Below are 26,689 nucleotides of genomic sequence, written 5' to 3'. Positions count from 1 at the left end.
AACCCCATTGCTATCGAGTTGATCCCAACTCACAGCAACCCTAAAGGACAGAGCAGAACTGGCCCACAGAGTCTCCAAGGAGCGGCTGGGGGACGTGAACTGCCTATCTGTTGTTGGTCAGCAGCCTGAGCTCTCAGCCGCTGGGCCACCAGAGTCCGTATGAACTGCCTATCTGTTGGTCAGCAGCCTGAGCTCTCAGCCGCTGGGCCACCAGGGTCCGTATGAACTGCCTATCTGTTGGTCAGCAGCCTGAGTTCTCAGCCGCTGGGCCACCAGGGTCCACATAAAGCAACACATGGTTCCAAAGCCAAAACTGATGAAACAAAGCGCATTTGGAGAAGTCAGGGTGCATCCCGCCCGCCCCCACCATGGTCCCTTCCCCTCACAGGCACTGCAGACTTTTTCACTGGTTTCTGGTTTATTGTTTTATCGTTCTGACTGCAATATTAGCAAACACGCACATGCCTCTGTGTGTGTGTGTGTGTGTGTGTACTCACACTCCTCCAGCCAAGTCTGAGAGGAAAGACGGACTATCACGCCCCGCTCTGCACCTTGCTTTTTTCCCTGCAATGATGTGTCACCTGTGAGCTTGAAGTTTGTGATCTGAGCACACGATCCTAACTTCACTGTTTAAATGTAATTCCATGTGGTTTGTGCTGTGTGTTCATCATACACACACACACACACACACACGGAATCCATGTGTACCCGTGGGCATGGGTGTGGGTGTGACTTCTATCACTAGATTTCTTATACATCAATATTAATTTGATAGTATAAATTACATCGTTCAGATCCTCAGGCATTATGTTTCTGATAACTCACTTAATGACAAGAAAGAATTAAAGTTCTCATTGCAAATGCAATCCATCAGATTTTAGCTTTGTGTTTTCTTATCGCCACAGCTTAGAACATACATAGTTAATATGGTGTTGCTTTGATAAAGCGGCTCTCTTTAATTAACTTAGTACTCTTTTCCTTGAAAACTCATTTTTTAAATCTGGATATTATCACTTCTGCTTTGCTTCTGCTCAAGTTTGATTGGGAGAGCTTTGCCCAGACTTTTCTTTCTAATCCTGCTACTCCCCAAAAGGAAGAGAAATGCCAAGATGGAAACCTCAGGCAGAAACCAGCAGCTACGCTTTAAGGTGACACCCATGAAATGCCCATCTAATCTGTGGGTAATTAAAATGATCTCTTTTGTGCTGTACTTTACTTTTTGGAAAAACTTCATTCATGACCAAACAGTCTGATAGGCCAGTTATTTTTAAATTATCTAATCAAATATTGAGTTAAAAACAAAGACATCTTCTTAAATTTACGAAAGCAAGAGCAGAGCAATAGAACACCCCCTAAGCACCCCCCCCCCACTCCCACCCTGTTGTTTATGAAAAGCAAACACTGTGGCTGGGAACTCTCCCGCTACGCAGCCCCAGGCCTCTGACGTAAACTCTCTAAGCCGTGTGCTTACCCTCTCCTGGGCTTTGGCTATCACGTACCCCAGTTGCTTTCCTCTGGTTTTCAGTTCTAGATAAAGGGAAGCATGGACCTTTTTTTTTTTTCCCCCAGTCAACATTATATTCTGAAATATATATTCACGTTATTTTATGTAGCTGCGGGTCACTGTTTTCATTGCTTGAAGAAAACGCCAGTTTATTTAGCCATTCTACTGTGGATGGATATTTGGGGTTTTTCTCCGTGTTTTCCATGAGAAATCAGTGCTGCTATAGCCCTTGTGCACATGTTCAGGAGTGTCTCTAGGCAGTGGGCCCCAAACTGTGCTGAGCTCAGAGTTCCCTGCAGGACCTGCTGAACACGGATTGCCAGGCGCCCCTCCGGAGGTGGAGGTGTTCATTGAGCAGACCTGGAAAAGGCCCAAGAATTTGCTTTCCTAAGGAGTCACCGGGTGAGGCTGAAGCCGCTGGCCCGGGGACGGGGACGGCACTGCGAGAGGCCCTGGTCCAGAGCAGCACCGGTACTGCCCAGTCAAGCTCTGCAGATACAGGAACGTCTGATGTCTGCGCTGTGAGCAACAGCACTTTTTAACTTACTAAATTCCAGTCGGTACCAATTTAAATAGCCACCTAGGAGTGGAATAAGCAGCTCTGGTGGTGCCGTTGTTAAGCGCTCAGCTGCTAACTGAAAGGTGGCAGTTCAAACCCAGTGGCACCTCCGTGGGAGGAGAGAGCTGGCCATCTACTCCTGTGGGGATCACAGCCTAGGAAACCCTATGGGGCAATTGTACTCCGTCACACGGGGTCACTGAGTCGCACTCGTCTCGCCGGCACACAGCAATAGGAGTGAAATAGGTGAGTCATGGAGAACGTATCACCTCCACGTTCCCAGGTAATGCCTAATTATTTGCTAAAGTGGTTTTCACTAGTTTTTCCTCCCCCTAGTATATATGACTATTTTAATTACTCTACTAAAAAAACCAAACCCATTGCCGTCGAGTCGATTCCGACTCAAAGCGAACCTACAGGACAGAGTAGAACTGCCTCACAGAATTTCCAAGGAGCGGCTGGTGGATTTGAACTGCTGACCTTTTGGTTAGCAGCCAAGCCCTTAACCACTGCACCACCAGGGCTTCAAACTGCTCTACATCACCCCTACAAAGTGCTGCTTTACCTTTCGCATTTAGGCAGAAGGTCCCCCAAGGCCCCACTTGTAAACACACATGTGCACACACGCACAGCTCAGCACAAAGGCAGCATTCCCTGTGACCCGGGCAGGGAGCTGTCCTGACACAGCCTTACCGGAGGACAGAGTCCGCTGGGACTCCTTTATTAGGAGGGCTCCCCACCTTAGACCTGCCATCTGGGGTGAACCGTGACCTTTTTCTTCTGTCCCCAGTACTTGGTAAGGCCTTGAAAACAGAAGCTCAAGTTCATCAAATTTGGCAAATGTGCTCACTGAAAAATATGGCTTCGGGTTCCACTTACTCCGGGTTTGTGTTTGACTCCATTTTGGGGCTTCTGAGTATTTCTAGCCAGCATTTTATCAGAATTTTATTAACTTTTTTTTCCACGTATAATTTACATACAGTGAAATCCAGAATCTAAGGATACTGTTTGATGAGTTTTGACAACTAAATACACCCGTGTAATCCACATCCCTATCAAGACCAACGGCCCAACAGCTAAGTGGTCGGCTGCTAACTCAAAGGTTGGCAGTTCAAACCCTGCAGCTGCTCCATGGAAGAAAAGATCTGGCAATCCGCTTCTATAAGGATTACAGCCAAGAAAAGCCTATGAGGCAGCTCTAGCCTGTCACATGGGGTGGCCACGACCGGGAATCGACTTCACAGCCCAACAACGACATCAAGACCCAGAACATTTCTTCCACTCCGGAAACTCCTGCACCGCCCACAGCTAACCAGAGAAAACCACTGTTTCGATGTCTGTAACTGCTGATTAGTCTGCCAGTTCTGTAACTCCAGCTCAGTGAAATCGACGGTGTTTTGCCATTTTTGGCTGACGTGGTATTTCTGAGACGCAGCCACATTGCTGCTGAACAGCTCTCCACTCTATGAATTCATTGTTCTTCTGGTGACGGGCTTTTGAGTTGTTTCCAGTTCTGGGCTAATATGATAAAGCTGTTATGACTAACCTTGTATAAGTATTTTTTGTGGACACAGATGCTCATTTTTTTAGTCTAAATACCTAGAAGGGGAGGTGCAGGGTCATAACCAAAAGGTTGGCAGCTCAAATTCACTAGGTGCTCCTTGGAAGACCTAGGGAGCGGTTCTCCTCTGTCCTATACGGTCACTGTGAGTCGGAATTGACTCGATAGCAACAGGTTTTGTTTTGAAGGTGGCTGTATATTTACTTCTATTAAGAAACTGCCAGTCTCCCAAAGTGGCGGTTCCATCCAACATTCCCACCAGCAGTGCATGAGAGTTCTGCTTGCTCCATACCATCGCCAAGGCTCCGAGCTGCCAATCCTTTCAATTTTAGCCATCCTACCGGGTTCGGGGGAAACCCTGGTGGTGCAGTGGTTAAGAGCTACAGCTGCTAACCAAAAGGTTGAAAGTTCATATACACCATGTGCTCCTTAGAAACCCTATGGGGCAGTTCTACTCTGTCTTATAGGGGGTCTATGAGTTGGAATTGACTTGACAGCATCGGGTTCGGTTTTTTTGTTTGTTTTTGTAGTGGGTTTGTGGTTGTATCCCCTATGGGTTAATTTGCATTTCCCTGATGACTAACAATGCTGAACACTTTCTCAGATGTCTATTGGCCATTCATCTATCTCTGTTGTGAAGTGTCTGAGTTTTTTGTCCACTGTTTGATTAGACAGTCTTTTATTACTGAGCGATAGGAGATTTTAATTTTTTAGGAGTCCTTTATCAGACAGACATGTTATGAATATGTTCACCTAGTCTGTTGCCTGCCCACTCTGGACTCTGCTCGGTTCCATTATTTTATTAACCATCTTTATGCCAATACCACACTGTTTTGACTACTGTGGCTTGATAGTAAGCCTTGGAATCTGGACATTAAGCTCTACAACTTAGTTCTTCTTTTACAAAATTTTTTGAATTTTGTTATCTTAGCTCTTTTGCCTTTTCACTAAAATTTTACAATCAGCTTGGCAATTTCTATTAAAAAGGCGTGGTACATTTTATTGCGAGTGCAATGAATTCGGAAGAATAATTTGGGGAGAACTGATACGTTAACAACACTGAGTCTTTCATTTCATAGACATGGTATATCTTGCCATATATTTAGGCCTTTAAAATTTCTCTCAATAATGTTTTGTAGTTTTGGTGAAAAAATCTCAAATACCTTTAGTTAAATTTATCCCTAAGTATTTTATAATTTATGATGTTATAAATGGTATTAGCTTCCAAATTTCATCTCTCAATGGTTCGTTGCTTATATATAAAACATGGTGTTGTAAGGTGCCGTGGAGTCAGTTACAACTCACAGAGACCCTACACGCAATAGAACTAAACACTGCCCAGTCCTGCACCACCCTCACAATTATCGCTACGTTACAGCCCATTGTTACAGCCCATTGTTGCAGCTACTGTGTCAATCTTGTTGAGGATCTTTCTCTTTTTCACTGACCCTCTGCTTTACCAAGCATGATGTCCTTCTCCAGGAACTGGTCCCTCCTGAAAACACATACAAAGATGAAGTCTCACCATCCTCGATTCTAAGCAACACTCTGGCTATACTCCTTCCAAGACAGATTTGTTTGTTCTTCTGGCAGTCCATGGTATACTCAATATTCTTCACCGAAACCATAATTAAAAGGTGCATCTGAGGCGACTGAAAACACCATGGCTTGGGTCAGGCACACCTTAGTCCTCAAATTGACATCTTCACTTTTTAACACTTGAAAGAGGTCTTTTGCAGCAGATTTGTAAGGCAATGCTTCATTTGACTTCTTGACTGCTGCTTCCATAGGTGTTGATTGTGGATCCAAGTAACATAACATCCTTGATGACTTCAATCTTTTCTCTGTTTATCATGATGTTGCTTATTGGTGCAGTTGTGAGAATTTCTGTTTCCTTTACATTGAGGTGTAATCCATACTAAAGGCTGCAGTCTTTGGCCTTGATCAGTAAGTGCTGCAAGTCCTCTTCACTTTCAGCAAGCAAGGTTTTTCATCTGCATATTACAGGCTGTTAATGTGTCTTCCTCCAATCCTAATGCCCCATTCTTCTTCATATAGTCAAATTTCTTGGATCATTTGCTCAGCATACAGATTGAATAGGCATGGTGAAAGGATACAACCCTGACGCACACCTTTCCTGACTTTAAACCATGCAGTATCCCCTTGCTCTGTTTGAACGACTGTCTCTTGTTTCTATGTGCAATGGAGCTGGTTCCGACTCATAACGACCCCACGTACAACAGAACAAAGCACCGCCCGGTCCTGCGCCACTGTCACAATCATTGTTATGCTTGAGCCCATTGTTACTTCCACTGTGTCGATCCATCTTGTTGAGGGCCTTCCTCTTTTTCGCTGACCCTCTACTTTACCAAGCATGATGTCCTTCTCCAGTGACTGATCCCTCCTGATGATGTGTCCAAAGTACAGGAGATGTAGTCTCGCCATCCTTGCTTCTAAGGCGCATTCGGTTCACACTTCTTCCAAGACCGGTTTGTCTGTTCTTTTCACAGTCTGTGGTATATTCGATATTCTTCACCAACACTACAATTCAAAGGCATCAATTCTTCTTCAGTCTACCTTATTCATTGTCCAGCTTTCACATGCACATGAGGTGACTGAAAACATCCTGGCTTCAGTCAGGCGGACCTCAGTCTTCAAGGTGACATCTTTGCTTCTCAGCACTTTAAAGAGGTTTTTTTTTTTTTACAGAAGATTTGACCAATGCGATGCATCTTTTGATTCCTTCGCTGTTGCTTCCGTGGGTGTTGATTGTGGATCCAAGTATAATGAAATCCTTGACAACTTCAATCTTTTCACCGTTTATCATGATGTAGCTTATTGATCCACTTGTGAGATTTTTGTTTTCTTTATGTTGAGGTGTAGGCTCTGGTCTTTGATTTTCATCAGTATATATTCAAGTCCTCTTCACTTTCAGCAAGCAAGGCTGTGCCATCTGCATATCAAAGGTTGTTAGAGTCTTCCTCCAATCCTGATGCTGCGTTCTTCTTCATATAGTCCAGTTTCTCGGATTATTTGCTCAGCATATGGACTGAATAAGTATGGTGAAAGGACATAACCCTGATGCACACCTTTTCTGACTTTAAACCATGCAGTATCCCCTTGTTCTGTTCAAACGACTGCCTCTTGATCCATGTACAGGTCCCTCATAAGCACAATTAATTGTTCTGGAATTCCCATTCTTCACAATGTTATCCATAATTCGTTATGATCCACACACCTGAATGCCTTTGCATAGTTGATAAAACACACGTAAACATCCTTCTGGTATTCTCGGCTTTCAGCCAGGATCCATCTGATATCAGCAATGATATCCCTGGTTGCACATCCTCTTCTGAATCCAGCTTGAATTTCTGGCAGTTCCCTATCAATGTACTGCTACAGTCACTTCTGAATGATCTTCAGCAAACTTTTAATTGCTTGTGATATTAATGATATTGTTCAATAATTTCCGCATTTAGTTGGACCACCCTTCTTGAGAACAGGCATAAATATGGATCTCTTCCAGTGGGTTGGCCAGGCAGCTGTCTTTCAAATTTATTGGCATAGTTGGGTGACCACCTCCAGCGCTGCACCAGTTTGTCGAAACATCTCAACAGATATTCCGTCAATTCCTGGACCCTTGTTTTTCGCCAATGCCTTCAGTGCAGCTTGGACTTCTATCTTCAGTACCATGGTTTCCTGATCATATGCTACCTCCTGAAATCGCTGAACAACAAGCAATTCTTTCTGGTATAGTGACTCTGTATATTCCTTCCATCTGCTTTTGATGCTTCCTGTGTTGTTTAACAACTCAAGGCTTGAATTTTTTCTTCGGTTCTTTTAGTTTGAGAAATGCTGAATGTGTTCCTCCCTTCTGGTTTTCTATCTCCAGGTCTTTGCACATATCATTATAATACTTTAATTTGTCTTCTCAAGCGGCCCTCTGAAATCTTCTGTTTAGCTGTTTTACTTCATCATTTCTTCCTTTCGATTTAGCTATTCAATGTTCAAGAGTAAGTTTCAGAATCCTTTCTGACATTCATTTTGGTCTTTTTTTTCCTCCTTATCTTTTAAATGACCTCTTGCTTTCTTCATGTATGATGTCCTTGATATCATTTCACAACTCATCCAGTCTTTGGTCATTAGTGTTCAATGTATCAAATCTATTCCTGAGATAGTCTCTAAATTCAGGTGGGATATACTCAAGGTCATAGTTTGACTCTTGTGGACTTGTTCTAATTCATTTCCAACTTGAACTTGCATATGAGCAATTGATGGTCTGTTCCGCAGTCGGTCTCTGGCCTTGTTCTGACTGATGATATTGAGCTTTTCCATTGTTTCTTTCCACAGATGTAGTCGATTTGATTCCTGTGTATTCCATCTGGTGAGGTCCACGTGTAGAGTCACTGTTTATGTTGGTGAAAAAAGGTATTTGCAATGAAGAATTTGTTGGTCTTGCAAAATTCTATCACGTGATCTCTGGCATCATTTCTATCACCAAGGCCATATTTTCCAACTACCGATCCTTATTCTTTGCTTCCAACTTACACGTTCCAATCACCAGTAATTATCAACACATCCTGACTGCATGTTTGATCAATCTCAGACTGAAGTTGGTGAAAATCTTCAATTCTTCATCTTTGGCTTTAGAGGTTAGTGTGTACATTTGAATTACAGTCTTATTAACTGTTCTTCCTTGTAGGCATATGGATATTATCCTATCACAGACAGCATTGTACTTCAGGATAGGTCTTGATTTGTTCTTTTTGACGATGAATGCATTGGCATTCCTCTTCAAGTTGTCATTTTGGATATAGTAGACCATATGATTGTTTGATTCAGAATGGCCAATATCAGTCCATTTCAGCTCACTAATGCCTAGGATATCAATGTTTATGTGTTCCATTTCATTTTTGACAGTTGTCAATTTTCTTAGAGTCCTACTTTGTACATTTAATGTTCCGATTAATGGATGTTTTTTGCAGCTGCTTCTTCTTGTTTTGAGTCATGTCACATCAGCAAATGAAGGTCCCAAAATCTTGACTCCAGCCATGTCATTAAAGTCAGCTCTATTTTGAGAAGGCAGCTCTTCCCCAGTCATCTTTTGAGTGTCTTCCAACCTGAGGAGCTTATCTTCTGGCATTATATCAGACCATGTTTCGCTGCTATTCATAAGGTTTTCACTGACTAATTCCTTTCAGAAGTAGACTGCCAGGTCCTTCATCCTAGTCTGTCTTAGTCTGGAAACTCAGCTGAAAACTGTCTGTCATGGATGATCTGCTGATATTGGAATATAGGTGGCAGAGCTTCCAGTATCACAGCAACAGGCAAGCCCCCACAGCATGACAAACTGATGTGTCGGGGTAATGAGGGATATTAGTTTGTAATTTTCTTTTCTCATAATGTCCTTGCCTGGTTTTGTATCTGAGTTATGCTGGCCCCATAAAAGAGCTGGGAAGTGTCCCTTCCTCTTCTACTTCCTGAAAGAGTTAGTGTTAGACTGGTATTACTTCTTATGTAAATGTTTGATAGAATTCACCCATGAAGTCATCTGGGCCTGTAGTAGTTTTTGCAGGAAAGTTCTAAATTACTAACGCAATTTCCTTAACAGATACAGGACTTTAAAGGTTTTCTATTTCTTCTTGTGTAATGGTTGGTAATCTGCATCCTTCGAGGAACTGGTCCACTTCATCCAGGCTGTTTATTATTATAAAGCTGTTAATATTCCTTTATTGTCATTTTAGTGTCTGTAGTATCTGTAGAAAGAAGCTCTGGTGGTGCAACAGTTAAGTGCTCGGCTGCTACCCAAAAGTTGGCAGTTCAAACCTACCCAGTGGCTCCACGGGAAAAAGACCTGGTGATCCGATTTTGTAAAAATTACACCCTAGGAAACCCTACGGGGCAGCTCTACTCTGTCATACGAGGTCGCTATGAGTTTAAAATGTACTCAACAGCACCTAACAACAAAAGGACCTCGAGTGATGTCCTCTCGTTTGTTAATGGAACTGGTAATTTCTCTCTCTCTCCATCTGCCCTCTCTTGATTAGCCTAGCTGGAGATTTACCAGTGGTATTGATCTTTTAAAAACCCACGTTTGTTTCCTCTATTATGTGTCCATTTTCTGTTTCATTGACTTCTTTTCATTTTTATTTCCTTCCTTCTACTTACTTTGGGTTTAGTTTGATCTTTTTCTAGCTTCTGAAAGTGGAAATTATTAATTTAAAATCTTTATTCTTTTCTAGTATGTGCATTTAAAGGTATGCTAGCTCTCTAAGCACTGCTTTAGCATTTTCCCACAAATTTAGATAAGTTGTGTTTTATTATCCATTCAGCTCTAAGTATTTTCTGATTTCCCTTTGACCTTTTTGACCTAATGGTAATTAATAATAGCCTTTGACATTCTTCTACATTAATTTCCCAGTTTCTGGGTTCCCAGAAGATATAGTTCTTGAAAATCCAAATGCGAAATGTCTCTGGGTAAAAAGTTAGTAGGCAGAAATCCTCCACCCCCACCGGAGAACCCCGACTTTGAAAGAGGTGTATCTGGTTGTTTCCTGGGCTGTGAGCAGGATTTTTTCTTCTCAAGTTTGAGAATACAGCACTTTCAGAACTCTGGCTTTATTTAAGTGTCTTCATTCCATACTCCCTACTTGTGATAGGCATAAGGTCTTATGTTCTGTCCTATGTGGGTGTCCAAAAACAAGCCCAGAGACTGGCAGCACCCTCTCACCCCATCCTGGGGCAGCTGTAGCACACCTACCCTCTAACTAGTCTGGATTCCTACCCCTTTTTATTTTAGCCTCTGGTGACTATTCTACTTCTCGTAAGCTCTCATGCATTTAAAAGTCTATTTTGATATCCACCCAGCATTTCAGGGCGTTGTGAGGGCTGCCTGATCCGCCACATTCAATCACAGGCTACGAAGCCTCCCCGACCCAAGCGGGAAGCAACATCAGGATCGGTGCCCCACACTCCTGGGTTGGCACGTTAGCTCTTGATAGCGCCCTGTCTGTTCAATTTGATTTCCCCAGGAAGATGAGCAACAACTGTGCTTTCCTCACCTCCCAGTCCTGTGTAAAGAAGTTAGTGGGGCTGGAAATGTAGGATGTGGCTGGAGGGTAATGATCCCCACGGGGCAGACTGAGGATATGGACTTCATCTGACAGGCAATTGGGGGTGTGACTGAAGGCTGCTGGGCAGGAAGAGGGCATGACAACTGCCTGGATAGCGTGGCGCTTCTGCTCCTGGGAGGCCCGCTAAACAATGGAACTGGGACAGCACCACTTCCAGGGTCCTGCTGCTTCCCTGAGAAGCTGGGAATACTGCCGGCTGTCAAAGAGCACTCTGAAGGAGCAAACATTAAAATGTGTAAACAAAGAGTTCAGATTAATTGTCGAATCTATTTTTCTAAACCTGCAGAGAAGGAAATTATTCACCTGAGTGGATGTAGCTGAGGAACAATGAGAGACACATTTCCCTCTGAAGAAAAGATTTCAGAGTTGCCTGCAAGGGTTAAGACTCGGAATTAACACAGTGCCCGCTTCCAGCATCTCCTGAGTTGTCATGGTGACACTTCCACCAGAAATCATTGCTACCAGCCAGTCCTCTCACCCAAGTTGGGTGGACTATCAAAACAGACTTTAAATGCATGAGAGACTGCAAGAAGTACAACAGTCACCGTGCCCACTGCCACTGAGTCGATTCCGACTCAGTGACTCTACAGAAGAAAGCAGAACTGCCCCACAGGGATTCCGAGGCTATGCTCTTTACAGAAGCAGATCTTCAGGTCTTCTCTCCCACGGAGCTGCTGGTGGCTTCAAATCGCCAACGTTTTGGTTAACAGCTGAGTGCTTTAACTGCTGTACCACCAGGGCTCCTCAGAACAGTCATCAGAAGCCTAAATAAATAAATAAATAAATAAAAGCGGGGGGATGGAAAACCAGAGCGGTTAGAGAGCACCTCACATACAGCAACACATGTTACGGGAAAAACAAGTGAGTCTACAGGAGCCAATGGGGGCCATTTCACCAAGAAGCTAAAACAGCCTTCAGCTGGAGCTCGGGCTATCAGCAGCTTGGATCAACAACACGTCTTCTGCTTTACAGTGAAAACAATAACCAGGCTGTCGACCTGATCACATTTTTTTAACACTATGTTTTTTTTAAAAACCTACATGGACTGAGGAGTCCCTGATGGTACAAACGGTGAACATGCTCAGCTGCTGACTGAAAGGTTGGAGGTTCAAGTCCATCCAGAGGGGCCTTGGAAAAGGTTTGGTGGTCTACTTCCGAAAAATCAGTGACTGCAAACCCTATGGAGCACAATTCGACTCTGACAGGCATGGGGTCACCATGAGTGGGAATTGATGCAATGGCAACTTTTTTTTTTTAAACCGTGGAATGACGTCTTCAAGGCGTACCAAAAGGCCCCTGACTGCTGTGGGATTTGAGTGCCTGTGTCTGTTTTGAAATATTTTTCCTCATCCTGCCTGCCCTGGGGTCTGGTTGCTAGGCTCGTTCCCGCTGCGATCGCTGAACCTGTGTGGGGCCGCCCTAGCCTCCACCATCCCACAGCTTGCAGCTGTAACCCACGGCCTTCGGCTGCCCAAACTGTGCTTGGTAGGACTCTGTGGAAAGGTAAGCTGAGTAGGCTGAGGCCTCCCGCACAGCGCCTTTTTGACATCAGTTTTGGGGCTGGGTCTTTTTTGCCTCTTTGCTGGGCCTCTGCTGTGTTTCGGACATGGTAGGCTGCGTGACGCACCCAGAGAGGTATGGTGTTACTAAGTTACGGAAGATATCAACACTACAGAATAGATCTGCTACTGCAATGTCATGAATAAAAACTTGTTCCCCTCTAAAGCCTGAAACATTCTGTGCATCGTTCCCACCAGGCACACGATTCCCTCTGTCCCCGTGGGCTCTCTGGGTCACATCTATTTCTTCACCTGGTTCCCACTGGGCACACGATTCCCTCTGTCCCCGTGAGCTCTCTGGGTCACATCTATTTCTTCACCTGGTTCCCACTGGGCACATGATTCCCTCTGTCCTTGTGAGCTCTCTGGTTCCCACTGGGCACACGATTCCCTCTGTCCTCGTGGGCTCTCTGGGTCACATCTATTTCTTCACCTGGTCTCTGCTTCTGCTTCAGCAGTTAGAAGAGTCTTTCAATATCATTTTTCCTGGAATAATTTGTTATCCATCATTTTTATGGCAGCATTAAATTTTAAGAGAGAATTGAGAAGAATAGAAAATCTATTGCATATTCCAACCCCCCAAAAAAGCCTTTAATAAATTTAGAACTTTTTAAGTTTTACATTCAAATGTAACCCCAGCACCAAAACCCTACCTGGAGCCGTCGGTCTGTCCTTTATACAGGAGTGGGGGGCCATCACCCGCTCTTGGTTGTGAACAGGCAGACGGCTCTGCTCCATCCTCCCAGCTGGAGGGCGGGCTTTGGTCTGTTGAACTGACCAAGGCAAAGCCAAGAGGCACAGCCAGAGGAGGCTGGTGACAGGGCCTCATTCATCCTTTACCTGAACACAGATGTGGGCCCTAAAGGACACCAGATGAGGCGGATCACTTGGGCCAGGCACCCCCTTGTCTATCTGTCCAGCTGTGAGCAGAATGCCCTGTGCTGGGAGTTGGAACACAGAACCGAGTCAGGCACCACAGTCCCCCCCCGAAAGGTGGCGATAGGTGTGAACACTGCATACAGTGGAAAGGTGGCAGCATTAAATGGGCCCAACAAATGGCTGAGGGCGCAGAGAAAGAGGCCCTATATCTGAGCGTGGCATGCAGGCTCCCCAAGAAAAGGGGTGCCACTCATGTGACTTGGTACCCTACTTTCGGCCAAGCGTGTGACCAGGAACCACACTGATGAAAGCCAAGAACTTCGGGATGGAAATTACAACAGGCTATTTCAAGAATCAGCCACCTACCTCGTGCTGGCGAGACTGCAGGGTGGGGTGGCCACGAAGTGGAAGCTGGCCCACTGCAGGGAGCCCCGTTTTACCCCTTCCTGCCGCCCCTGGTTGGGCAGTGGGGCAGCCTCACTCCTTGCCCTGTGAGAGCTGGCCGCCCCGGCTCTGCTGGTGCCCCTTCACCCTAAATTCCCAGAGAAGCTCGGCAGCTACCCCGCTGCACCCCTGCCTGGGTGGTCCCTCCAGGCACACCCCTTTCTGAGCACGCTCAGGGCTGACAGAGAAAAATGGACTCCCAGATATACACACGGGGTGCTTCACCACTTTAACACGTGAGATCTTATACAGTAACACACCATGTCCAGCAGGCCTGCTCCTAGCATCACAGCAAGTGTGGACCTTGCAGGACCAGAGGGCGGCGGGTCTCAGGAGGTCAGCGCTGAGCCCAGCCAGATGCGTAGCCCGCTTTATCATCAAAGCCAGTGACGGGCAGTGAGAAATGGTGCCTCCCCTTCAGGAAGGAAAAGATTGATGTCTGCTTCACACTGACTCCCCGACTGAGAAATGCAAATGCCAAAATCACTTTTATTTATTGGGACTTACTTGTTTGTGTTCCTCTTTCCCAGAACCGGCACAGACCACAGTCGTAAAGCAGTGGTAAGTGCTTCTGGACTGACAGGTTGAATCGCAGGGAGATTAACAGATGGCGTTCCATTTGAAAGGAGAAGATGGAAACACAAGGCTGACTCCTTTCCCTCTTCCCTAAGGGTTTCCTGGTTTAATTCTGATTGTGCAAAAAGAGCGCCTAGCGCGGACTGTGCAGCCTACTCCAGGTGAGCCAGCAGACCTGGGAAAACCAACAAGGGCTAAGCGGGCTGCGTACAGTGTGGTAGGATCTAGAAGGATCTGTCGGGAAGAGCACAGTCTCAAACGCTCACCCGTCTCCACGACTTCCTGGCCGTGACTTTAGATGGATTAATTCCTCTCTCTAAGCTTCAGCTGGAAACACTGGTGACGTAGTAGCGGTTAAGTGCTACCGCTGCTAACCAAAGGGTCAGCAGCTGGAATCCGCCAGGTGCTCTTTGTAAACTCTATGGGGCAGTTCTACTCTGTCCCCACCAGGCACTCCTTGGAAACCCTCTAAGGCAGTTCTACCCTGTCCTATAGGGTCGCTATGAGTCAGAATCGACTCAAAAGCAACAGGTTTGGTTTGGTTTAAGCTTCAGCTGCTTCAGCTGTAATGTGCTAGGTGACACCGTGCACCCTGCGAGGTTGCGGGAGGATTACACAGGCTGATATGTGCAAGGTTTACGTAGTGACTGGTCCATGGTGTGCCCTGAATAAGTGGTCACTGGTTGCTGCAAAAGACCTCTGACCCAAGCCATGGTGTTTCAATCGCCTCACAGGCGTGCAAGAGCTGGACAACGAATAAGGAAGACTCATGAAGGATTGATGCATTTGAATTATGGTGTTGGCGAAGAATACTGAATATACCATAGACTACCAGAAGAATGAACAAATCTGTCTTACAAGAAATACAACCAGAACGCTCCTTAGAAGTGGGGAAGGCGAGACTTCGGCTCCCTTACTTTGGACACGTCATCAGGAAAGACCAATCACTAGAAAGACATTGTCTTGGTCATCTAGTGCTGCCATAACAGAAATGCCACAAGTAGATGGCTTTAACAAAGAGAAATTTATTCTCTCACAGTAAAGTAGGTTAAAAGTCCAAATTCACAGCGTCAGCACCATGGGAAGACTTTCTCTCTCTGTCAGCTCTGGAAGAAGGTCCTTGTTCTCAATCTTCCCATGATCAAGGAGCTTCTCAGGAGCAGGGACCCCGGGCCCAAAGGACATGCTCTGCTCCTGGTGCTCCTTTCTTGGTGGTATGAAGTCCCCAGCTCTCTGCTTGTTTCCCTTTCCTTTTATCTCTTGAAAGATAAAAGGTGGTGCAAGCCCCACCCCAGGGAAACTCCCTTTACCTTGGATCAGGGAGGTAACCTGAGTAAGGGTGTCACAATCCCACTCTAATCCTTTTAACATAATATTACAATCGCAAAATGGAGGACAACCACACATGGCCTAACCAAGTTGACAGACACATTTTTGGGGGGACATAATTCGATCCGTGACATTATCGTGGTTGGTTAAGTAGAGGGCCAGTGAAGATGAGGAAAACTTTCCATGAGATGGATTGACACAATAGCCAATGGACTCAAACACACCAGTGATCATGGAGATGACACAGGCGACATTTCCTTCTATTATACACGAGGTCGCCATGAGTTGGAGCCAAATCGAAGGCAACTAATAACGATGACCACGTGTTTATTTTTCTCCAATAGTCTGGGGTATCAGCTACTAAAATGGTCCCTCATTAAAAAAAAAAAAAAGCGCCTAAGTATGGGGTTCAAGTATTTACACAGAAGCTTGTCACTTCAGTATCAGCAACCTTACAAAACATTTATGCCCTTAGATTCCCAGAAATGGAATCACTGGGTCATCTTAAGTATATAATCCAAAACAACAGGGAATGGCAGGCCACACCGGAAGTCAACAGCACTGCAGTGGGAAGACTGACCCTGGCCCGTCCGAGAAACGGGCAGGACGCCGGCGAGGACAGTGGTGTTGAGGAGCTTAGGCTCGGAGGGATCCAAATGTACTTCCACGCACAGAGGCTGGTCCAACAGCTACGTATCGGTCTGACACGCGCCACACCGAGCGCAGGCCTGGGGCTGCTCAGAGAGGCCGTGACGGAAGAAAGAAATGCTTCTGCAGGACAGAAGCACCCACGCAAGCTCGTCCACAGCAGGGCTCGGGCCGGGTCGGGAGACGTCCCATTCTCACCACTCAGACCCAGAGCAGACCCGTTTCCAAGGCTTGTGTTCTGGATCCAATTTGCAACAAAAACACACGGAAACCTGGAGGTTCTTTGCTGAAACTCTTCCAGTTTGGTCTCAACGCCAAAAATTTCAGCTAGTAATTTAGTGGAATTAACTCCTTTAAAAACTTGCTTTTGCAACCTTTGTTGGGTTACTAGGTTTTGCAGCAGGAGTTATTCTAACAATGTGCACTATAATTAGCCGCTTAATGCTATCAAGAAAACTGAAGAGCCTTCATGAGTTGAAAAACAGCCCCAAACGGGGTTTATTAACTATCCTGGACTGAAAATAGGGCCCTCTTGCCTCAGTGAGCCACATGTAAAAAAATGTGCAGTCACAAATAACATGTCTAATTACGTATTAAACCAATTCTCGCCTTCACCTTTTGAATTTCGAGACTCCTTACCTCGTGTATCATTTTAATGATTTTTCCAGTTCATTCCCAGGGAATCTGGCAGCTGGGAATTAATTAATGGGCACAATAAGGAGGCTGCGGGCATTGTTTCCCTCACAATCGCAGCCCTGGCCTCATCTGCATGTCTCCTTTTATTCTAAACAACGGCACTGCTGAGATTTCAGCATGAAATTGTTAGCTCGTTAAAAAGGACACAATCATATCCATTTCCACAGATATTCATCAATTATCACATTTCACTGCAACACAAGTCCGTGAACAGAGCGCCACAACAGCTTCTGCCCAGGTCTACGGATGTCACAGGTATTTCAATGTGACCCTGCGCCTCGGCTTGATGAGGTGATCTGGGACAATTTCAGCAATGGAGAAACCCTGTGTGAGAGGCAGACGCCCGCCCCTGAAACAATGACCCACAGGGAAGTCCACCCTGGAAGGGGCACCATCATCTCTGCTGCAGAGACATCAAAGAAGGACACGCTGCCCCTGGGCAGGGCTGGCTCCCTGAGGACCAGTAGCTGATGGGTGTTGGCTTGGTCCCCGTAAGGGAGGGGAGGGGAGAAGGGCCATACAGAGGCTGTCCTCTCCAGATGGTGGGCCATGCGGAGGGGCCACCAGGCTGGCGGCCAGTGGGGCCCACAGCGGGTGCTTACCCTGGTAGAGGGTTCTTGTGGAGAAGGGCAGTCTGGCTCCCCATGCTGGACTCCTGCCCACCAGCTTACCAAGGAAGGGCACGGGCCAGGAGACCAGAGCCTGCCTGTGGCCAGGTGTCCCCCCAGCACTTGGTACTGCTCGTGGTCCACGTATCCACCTGGCACGGTGTGCTATTCTGTACTCATCACTGCCCGTGGCCCAGGTGAACTGCAGACCTCCTAGGTAGGTGGTGACTCTCATCTTTCACTTCAGCACACAGTGCTGGGACTGGTCCATCACTCATGAAAAGATGGACAGGCGGACAAGACGGCAAGCCTGGCAGTGTCTGTCCACGTCCCCGGGCAGCTCGGCTGGCCAAAGGACAAGCAAAGCAAGGCATGCATTTCTGTTCTTAGTTTGTTTCTTTCAAACAACAGCCTATCAGAGGCTCAGGCACCCCAAGCACCTCTGCCTGTCCCAGCCCGTCCCTGATGGTGTCCCTCCACTGTCCTGAGCCCTAACAGGGCAGACAAGCACGTGCTGTACCAGTCTGCGGCCCTTCAGCAGCCCTAATGCGGGAGCGTTTCTGTCCCTGGCTCCAGCACTCAGGGACTGACGGTACGAGGACTCCTGGAGGCAGACACAAAGAGAAACTGTGCAGAAAGGTACAAAGACCCCATCAATCCTCTGGCGTGTTACTGCCACTGCTTTGTTCCCCTGGGTTCCCTGTGGAGTCACCTCTTCAGGACCAGACGAATAAAGGAGGAGGGAGGCCTTATTAATCTAAAACAATACCTGAGCTGACAATGGTCTTCTGCCTCTAAAGTCCCTGGAAGACAGCCTGGTGGCACAGTGGTTAAGTGCTCGGCCGCCAACTGAAAGGTCAGTGGTTCAAACCCACCAGCCACTCCTTGAAAGAACAATGTGGCAGTCTGCTTCTGTAAAGATTACAGCCTTAGGAACCATATGGCAGTTCTACTCAATCCAATAGGGTATAACCCATTGCTGTCAAGTTCATTCAGACTCAGAGAGACCCTAGAGGACAGAGTGGAATCACCCCATAGGGTTTCCAAGGAACAGCTTGTGGATTTGAACTGCTGACCTTTTGGTTAGCAGCCTGATCTCTTACCCAAAACTTAGCTTAAAGTGCTTGGCTGCTAACAGAAAGGTCGATGGTCTGAACCCACCAGCTGCTGCATGGGAGAAAAATGTGACTGTTGGCTTCCATAAAGGTTAAAAGAAACCCATTGCCATCAAGTCGATTCCAACTCATAGCAACCCTACAGGACAGGGTAGAGCTGCCCCATAGGTTTCCAAGGAGCAGCTGGCTGATTCAAGCCGCCGACCTTTTGGTTAGCGGCCTGAACCTTAACCACTGCACCACAGCCTTGGAAACCCTACGGGGCAGTTCTACTCTGTCCTCCAGGGTCGCTGTGAGTCAGAATCAACGCAACAGCAGTGGGTGGTTTTTGGTTTGGATCAGGCCAGGCATATCAGGGACCTGTATGAAGCAGGGGACCTGCAGAAATCCCAGCTTTTACTAACAGTGCCCACCCCCTCAAAATGAAGATTCACAGTTGCCCATCCAGAGAGAAGCATTAAAGGAGTACTGGATTTTTTTAAAGGCAGGCAAAGAACTGGGCCGACAGGCTGCAGGCCAAGACTGGAACAGCCAGTTGAGGCGCACTGAGAGCATGGCCTAGGGTCTCCTGGCCACCCAAGAGGGACGCCTGCTCCATATGAGAGTCACAGGGTCAACACACTGCTGAGAAGCCAGCTGCCCCAGGCAAGCAGCCAACCCCACGATGGAGACTATCGTCCCACCAAGGTCCCTATTCCCTGCCGGGGCAACCACCTGCAACCAGGTGGGCTGGAGTGCACCTCGGCCCCTTCACACTCAGGTATGTCACCTACCCAGAGTGGACAGACGGTGACACGCTGCTGGGTGAGCTGTCCTTCTGCTGGGTCTGAGCCTCTGCACACCTGGGGTGTTGGAGAAGTGGCAGTGGAGCCCTCCGCAACCTCCCAGCCTCAGCTCTGCCTGCCTGCTCTCCTACTGCGCGCCCCACACGTCCCAGTGTGCGGACGCTCTGAGAACACAGCCTGGGGCCGCGGGAGGGTTCTAGCCACATGTCCTCGCACGCACGTGTGGCTGCTTTGTGACTGTTCTTATGCACTTTGGGGTGCTTCTCTTCAACAAAACCACCACATGCTTTACGTGTCTAACCAGCTGCCACTGAGTCGGCTCCAGCTCATGGCGACCCCACCCATGTGTCAGGGTAGAACTGTGCTCCACGGGGTTTTCAAGGGCCGACTTTTCAGAAGAAGGTCGCTGGGCCTTTCTTTGGAGGTGCCTCTGGGTGGACACGAACCCTCCAATCTTTCAGTTAGCAGCCAAGTGTGTTAACTGTGCCGTGCAGGGACCCTTTTTACATGTATGTGTGCTGTTGCTGGGTGCCGCTGAGCTGACTCTGGCTCATGTGGACTCCATGTGACAGAGCAGAACGGCCCCACGGGGTTCCTAGGCTGTAATCTCTACCTGACCACGCCACCAGGTCTTTCCCTGATGGAGCTGCTGGGTGGGTTCAAGCCACTGACTTTTCGGTTAGTAGTCAAGCACTTAACCAGGCCTCCTTCCAACACGTATACCTTGGTTTATTTAATGGCCAGGGGCTTAATTCCCAAAATGTTGTTGGAAAGCCACAATGGCGGATTTTTCATGAAGTCAATCCCATTCCCTATTACCCTGGATACGCTTGTTTTTCCCTGTTTACTGAAAGCGCTCTGAGTCTCCGGTGACACACAGACTCGCAGCGAGGTGCCACATTCCTGGGTCCACGCATCCAGCTGCCTACTGGGCCCTTTGCCCCAGAGGTCTCCAAGGCCCTCTCACTCAGCGTACCCACAGTGGCCTCAGCGTTTCTCCTGCTCACCTGCTCACCACACCTGACATGTGGGTTGGCCAAGGGGCTCGGGGCACAATTCAGAAAGTGGTGTAGGAGCCTAGGAGTTCCTGCCTGAGGACTTACCTGAACACGGTTGCTTAGAAAAATAATAACAGGGTGGAGTGGAGGAATGTGCTGTCTCATTAGGGGGAGAGCAGCTAGGAGTATGTAGCAAGGTGTGTTTAAGTTTTTGTACGAGAGACTGACTTGATTTGTGAACTTTCACTTAAAGCACAAAAAAAAAAAAAATTTTTTTAAAGTAATAATAAAAAAAAAGAGAGCGCCCATTTCCCAGCAGCAGGAAGGGAATGAGGAGGGCTGGCTTCGCCCAGGGGTCAGGCTCCAGGCACAGCAGCCTGGGGCAGGTCCTTCCCTTTGCACCTTTGGAATTAGATGCAGGTGAAGGGCAGAGACTAAATGGCCTTTAACCTGTTGGCCTCCTAAAATAAAACGGAAAATCTGAGGATATGACCCCTTAGGTCTCCACCAGAGAGTCAATCAATCCGGTGAAGGTCCCTGGGTGGTGCAAACAGTTTGCACGCAGCTGCTAACTGAAAGGTTGAAGGTTCAAGCCCACCCAGCGGCACTGCGAAAGAAAGGCCCTGATGATCCACTTCCATAAAGACTGTTGTTGCTGTGTGCCATCAGGTCAATTTCCACTCATAGCAACTCCCTGTGTCAGAGCAGAACCGCCCTATGGGGTTTTCTCGGACGTAATCTGTAAAGGAGCAGACTCCCAAGTCTTTTCTCCTGCAGAGCCGCTAGGTCGGTACAAAATACCAACTTTGTGGTCAGCAGCCTAGCACTTAACCATTGCACCATCAAGGCTCCTTTCTGTAAGATTAGAGTCACGAGAACCCAACGGAGCAATTCTACTCTGTAACACATGCAGTCGTCCTGAGTCGGAATCGACTGGGCAATGGGTTTGGGTTTTTGTTTTAATGGAGGCACAGTGGTTAGCAGCAGTGGTTTTGGCTGCTAACCAAATGGTCAGCAGTTGAAATCCACACCAGCTGCTCCTTGGAAACCCTGTCCGGCAGTTCTACTCTGTCCTATAGGGTCGCTGTGAGTCAGAATCGAGTCCACGGCACCTACAACAACAACAACAAAGTCTTCACGGAGAAACAACCACAATAAAATAAAATCTTTAAAAATGTTTACTTCTTGACACGCCTGCCCCCAAGGGACAGGGCAGGAGGATGGGGAGAAAACAAGGCCCCCACAGAAGCAGGTCCAGGAGGGGCCCAGCTGGAGGCAGGGGCATCCTGAGAGGGTCCCCGCTTTCTGCTTCCGCTCAGAAAGTTAACACCTGTGCAGAGTCGGCTCTGCCACCACTGCTCTGAAGCTGGAGTTGGGACTTCTTAACCCTTCACCAATGTTGGTCAGGAACCAGAAAGAGACTCACAAAACCACGATTGATAACTGATTCCTCTCGTTGAAGAATGCATGGGTACGTTACTCTCTCTGTAATGACGGTGATTAAAGTATACAGTACATTTTTCAAAAGACTCTGTCAACGGCAAGGAGGAAATTAAAGACACCGCTAGAGTTAACGTTTATTCTTTGTGAAATTTAATTAAAAGACGCACATTCCTGACACCTTAATGAGCTGAGGTTCTGAGCACAAAGGAGACAAAAGGAGCTGGCAGCAGAGACTCTCCGAGTTCAGGAAGACCCAGGTGTTCCTGGGACTCGAGGTGGTGGCCAGGATGGCAGGACCCGGGGTACCCAGGGGCAGCCCAGGCTGTGTCCACTGCTGGGCGAGGCAGGCCCAGTCTTGGTAGTTCACTGATGACAGTGCCTTCCCATCAGTGAGAAAAGGAATGCTGTTTTCTGAGAACGCACCACATCTCTTTACGCAGGATAAAACGCCATCAGGAAACGGATCAGCGCGAAGCATTTAATCCCTCCTGACATTAACCAGGTTGAGCACAAGAGCCAGTCTGCAGAGACACTCAACAGGGGCTTCAATGTCCCTAACCCTGCCTTTACAAAGCAGAGTGGCTTCCCATGGACAGCCCTGCCCAGGGCAGCCAGCGGGCTCTGCGTGATGGTGGAGAGGGCCCAGCCCCCAGGGGACAGCAGCTTCTTGGCCAGGAACACACATGGGAAGGACACCAGGCCTGCCCGGAGGTGCCCCTGCTCTCCCCGAATGTGTCCAGGTACCCCAAGGGGCTGCCGTGCGGGCTAAGCACAGGGGCAAGGTTGTTCCTCCTCGAGCAGGGGGCCACCCCTGCATGAGCACCCCAGCCTGCATGTAGGCTGGCCCTCCAGGGCTGTGAGACCAGGTGTCCCGATCATTCCCAAGGGCTGCCTCCCATTCTGGAGCTCAGAGGTGACTCCGCATGTGAGAGGTTCTCACACCTGGGTGGCAGGATTCCAGAGGGTTCGAGGGGGGAGGGTGCTGCCCAGTGTGAGAAGGCCTGGTGGACACTCTGCCCAGCCCTGTGAGGTGGACGCAGCAATGACTGCTATCCTAGAGTTAGGGGAGAGGGGGCCAGGAGCCTCACTGTCAACCATGGCCACAAACCTAGCACTGGGCAGAGCTGACATAGGCGGCACGAGCCTGCCCCTCGCCTGGCTTCACTGCCTTCCACAGGATGCAAAGGGAGCTTGCACACCAGATGCTGTGCCCTGAGCTCCCCACAGCCCAGTGGGGGACACCCATCCTGTCACACTGAGGACCAGGAGGCTCAGGCTGGGCTGAGGACCCTCCAGGCCATTCTACCACAGCTGGGAAGCAGCAGTGTGAACCTAAGCCCTAGGCCCTGTGGGCACGCCGGCTACCATTTCTGCTGCTACCATGCTGGCTCCAGCAAAGGAGGAACATAATAATAAGTTGTAAAGTGGCCTGAAACCTAGGAAGAGTGGAACAATTAGGAACTTTGGAGTCATTTTCCACAAAGTGAAAAAGCCTGGCCGAGTTGGGTGGGAGGACATGGCCCTTGGCGCCCCTCCTCCCCCAGGAAGCAGCCTCACAAAGCAAGGATCAGCTGAATGCTGGAAGGTGAGAATGGGGCTGATTAAAATTCATTTGCATATGTATTCCCATTTTTAATATTCAAGAAATGAAGACTTGCAATACTTCCTTAGTAATTTAGCCTTAATTCATATTTAGATATTTCTTTGTGTGAGACCCACTTGCTTTGTGAGGTGACAGGGAGCAGAAAGCCCCTGGGAAAAGGGGTTGCTCACTTGGAAGACCCCTGGAGGAGGCAAGGGGCCAAGGCCTCCCCAGGTGGAGGGGAGCTGGGCCAGGGCCTCCCCAGGTAGAAGGGAGCTGGGCCAGGGCCTCCCCAGGTGGAAGGGAGCTGGGCCAGGGCCCAGGGCTCCATGTGGAGAGGGCAGGACAGAGCCCTGCTTGCTTGGCGGTCCCATGGCTGCTACGCTTGGCAATGGGAGACTAAGCAAAGGCCCAGGGCAGGGACCACATCAAACATGCGTGCAGGCAAGCCCATCAATGGAAATGATGAAAATCAACTCTGCTTTATCTCCCACTGCTGATTCAACCGAACATTCACTCTGAGAAAAACCCTTTTCCTTATCATCTCAAACTTCAATACTGTCAGTAGACGCCCCTCGGGTCAGGCGCATGGACACAAGGCCCAGGGAACGCCAGCTCGGTGGAGAGTGCGCGGGCTCCTGGACACAGGCCAGCTGTGCCAGCATAATGACAGCAACGGTGGCAGGAAGGAAGTCTCCTGGAGTCGGGATGAGGGGCAATAGAGCATTCACTTAGAGGGTCACAGCCCAGCTGCTTCACACATCGCAGAGGGCAGCACTGACTGCTGGCCTGAGAGTGCCACGGTCACTAAGTGGGAGGGGTGCCCTGCCTTTTCCCACCCTGGGCAGTCCAGTGAGTCTGAGCACGTTCAAGGCCTGGGAGCATCACCGTCACTAAGTGGGAGGGGTGCCCTACCCTTTCCCACCCTGGGCAGTCCAGTGAGTCTGAGCACGTTCAAGGCCTGGGAGCATCACTGTCACTAAGTGTGAGGGGTGCCCTACCCTTTCCCACCCTGGGCAGTCCAGTGAGTCTGAGCACGTTCAAGGCCTGGGAAACCCTGCAGGAAGCGCTCAGCTTGACCCTGCACTGGCCAAACATACCCGACTAGGGGCCGTTTCTGTGGCCTCCTGGAAAGAGGGGCGCTGGCGCGGAGAAACCCCTCTTGTCCTCTCCGCCATCGCACAGAGTACCAGCCTCCAACCTAGCTGCATCAGAATCACCTGGAACCGGGGGTCTGTTAAAGCACAGGTGGCTGGGCCCACCCCCAGAGGCTCTGACCAGTAGGTCTGTGATTGGGGGAGGCCGGGGGCGCAGTCTGAGAACCACAGCCAGAGATTAGCACAGGTTCTGCTTGATGGCAAAAAGCGGGGGCTTCCCTTGTCACCCTTTCTAACTTCAAGACAGGGAGGAAAGCAGCCTGATGATGTGAGGGAGGTACTCCTAAAGCGCTCTCTCCTTCTTACCAAGCAGCTGGGGCCTGGGTTCAGGATTCCCTGATGCAAAACCACAAAACGCTAAAGGTTTAGGCAGACGCCGGGCCACAGAGTGCTGCTTCTGTCCTGTTGCTGAAGAAGTCTGACAGCTCCAGGTGTTCTGGTCACCACCAGAGGCACGTCTGAATTCCATGCGCCATCTTGGTGCGTCTGTTAGAGTTCAGGGCTGGATGTGGTGGACACCCAGTGGACACCCATGGCCGGCATGAGCGTAAGGTGGCCCAGCCTCTTTGGACAAGTGTTGGCAGTGTTCCAGAAAGTTAAACCTACAGCCAGCGCCTACCTCACAATGCAGCCATCCACTCCCAGGTATTCACCCTGGAGGGACGAAAGCCTGTGTTCACACACAGACTGCACCGAGTGCTCACAGCAGCTCTGTGTGTCAATAAAGCACAACTGGAGACACTGTAGTATCCCTCAACAGGTGTCATGTGGTACAGCCATGTAATGAAATGTTGTCGTTAGGTGCCATCGGGTCTGCTCTGACTCATAATGACCCCATGTACAACAGAACAAAACACTGCCTGGTCCTGCGCCGTCCTCAGAATCGTTGCTATGTTTGAGCCCGTTGTTACAGCCACTGTGTCAATCCATCTCGTTGAGGGCATTCCTCTTTTCTGCTGACCCTCTACTTAACCGAGCATGATGAAATGTTACTCAGCCATTGGTTTAGTCATCTAGTGCTGCTGTAACAGAAATACCCCAAGTGGATGACTTTAACAAACATAAATTTATTCTCTCACAGTCTAGGAGGCTAGAAGTCCAAATCCAGGGCATCAGCTCCAGGGGAAGGCTTTCTCTCCCTGTCAGCTCTGGAGGAAGTCCTTGTCATCAATCTTCCCTTGGTCTAGGAGCATCTCCGCACAGCAACCCCAGGTCCAAAGGATATACTCTGCTCCTGGCACTGCTTTCTTGGTGGCATGAGGTCCCCCTGTCTCTCCGCTTGCTTCTCCCTTTTATATCTCAAAAGAGATTGGCTCAAAATACAACCTAATCTCACTGGATCCTGCCTCATTAACATAACTGCCTCTAATTCTTCCTCATTAACATCATAAAGGTAGGATTTACAACACACAGGAAAATCACATCGGATGAGAAAATGGGGGACAATCACACAATACTAGGAATCATGACCTGGTCAAGTTGACACATGTATTTTTGGGGGACACAATTCAATCCATAAGCCATAAAAATGCACAAACTACTGTTAACGCAAAAACACGGATGAATCTCAAATGACAACAGCAAAAGAAGCCAGACACAAAAGAGCACATACCATATTATTCCACTTAGGTAAAATTCTAGAACAGACAAAACTAAATTCTTGTGAGTGGATTTTGGTCTGTGTGAAGCCTGCTGTAAAGGGCTGTCGCCATCCTGTGTGTCATGCTCAGCTTCCGGGCGGGTACCTACAAGCAGAAGGAGCTCGGTCAAGGACTAAGGTTACGAGGATGGCAGGGCAGGATACCGCCCTCAGGGACGCCCAGGAGCACAGCAACGTTGCGGGGCACATGGAGGTGGAGGGCCGAGCTGAGGGGAGAAGGAAGAGGGCCTGCTGTCTGTCTCAGGGAGCACAGTGGAGCCTTTCTTCATCGTCCGACGACGGTGTCTGAGGTTCTCAGAAAGGACGATGTTTCCGGAAAGATGCCGCGATGGGGAGGAATGTGGCCCACGCCCTTTAGGAGTTCACAGTTGAAAGATTCCAAAGGTGCTCTCCAACAACCGTGAACATCATTTCGAGGGTGGCGGGAAAAAGATGTGGCAGGTTGCTCCCGTG

At 48.4% G+C, this 26,689-nt stretch overlaps 1 protein-coding gene across 2 annotated transcripts in view; it reads right to left on the bottom strand.

Annotated features, from left to right (window-relative positions):
• TBC1D22A (TBC1 domain family member 22A) overlaps positions 1–26,689 on the bottom strand; it is a 451,059-nt gene that overhangs the window by 68,535 nt on the left and 355,835 nt on the right. Inside the window, exon 12 of one of the 2 annotated variants that reach the window (XM_049884682.1) lies at positions 1,414–26,321. The exons of the other annotated variant lie outside the window; for it this stretch is intronic. Within the exon in view, the coding sequence (XP_049740639.1) occupies positions 26,229–26,321 (93 nt within the window). The 3' untranslated portion in view covers positions 1,414–26,228. Of the gene's footprint in view, positions 1–1,413; positions 26,322–26,689 lie in introns of those variants that run through there. 2 annotated transcript variants of the gene reach the window in all.

The sequence above is a fragment of the Elephas maximus genome, chromosome 4 (genome assembly GCF_024166365.1).
Source record: "Elephas maximus indicus isolate mEleMax1 chromosome 4, mEleMax1 primary haplotype, whole genome shotgun sequence".
Lineage (NCBI taxonomy): Eukaryota > Metazoa > Chordata > Mammalia > Proboscidea > Elephantidae > Elephas > Elephas maximus.
The sequence above is the reverse complement of the archived record's forward strand: the minus strand, read 5'-3'. Positions and strand labels throughout refer to the sequence as shown.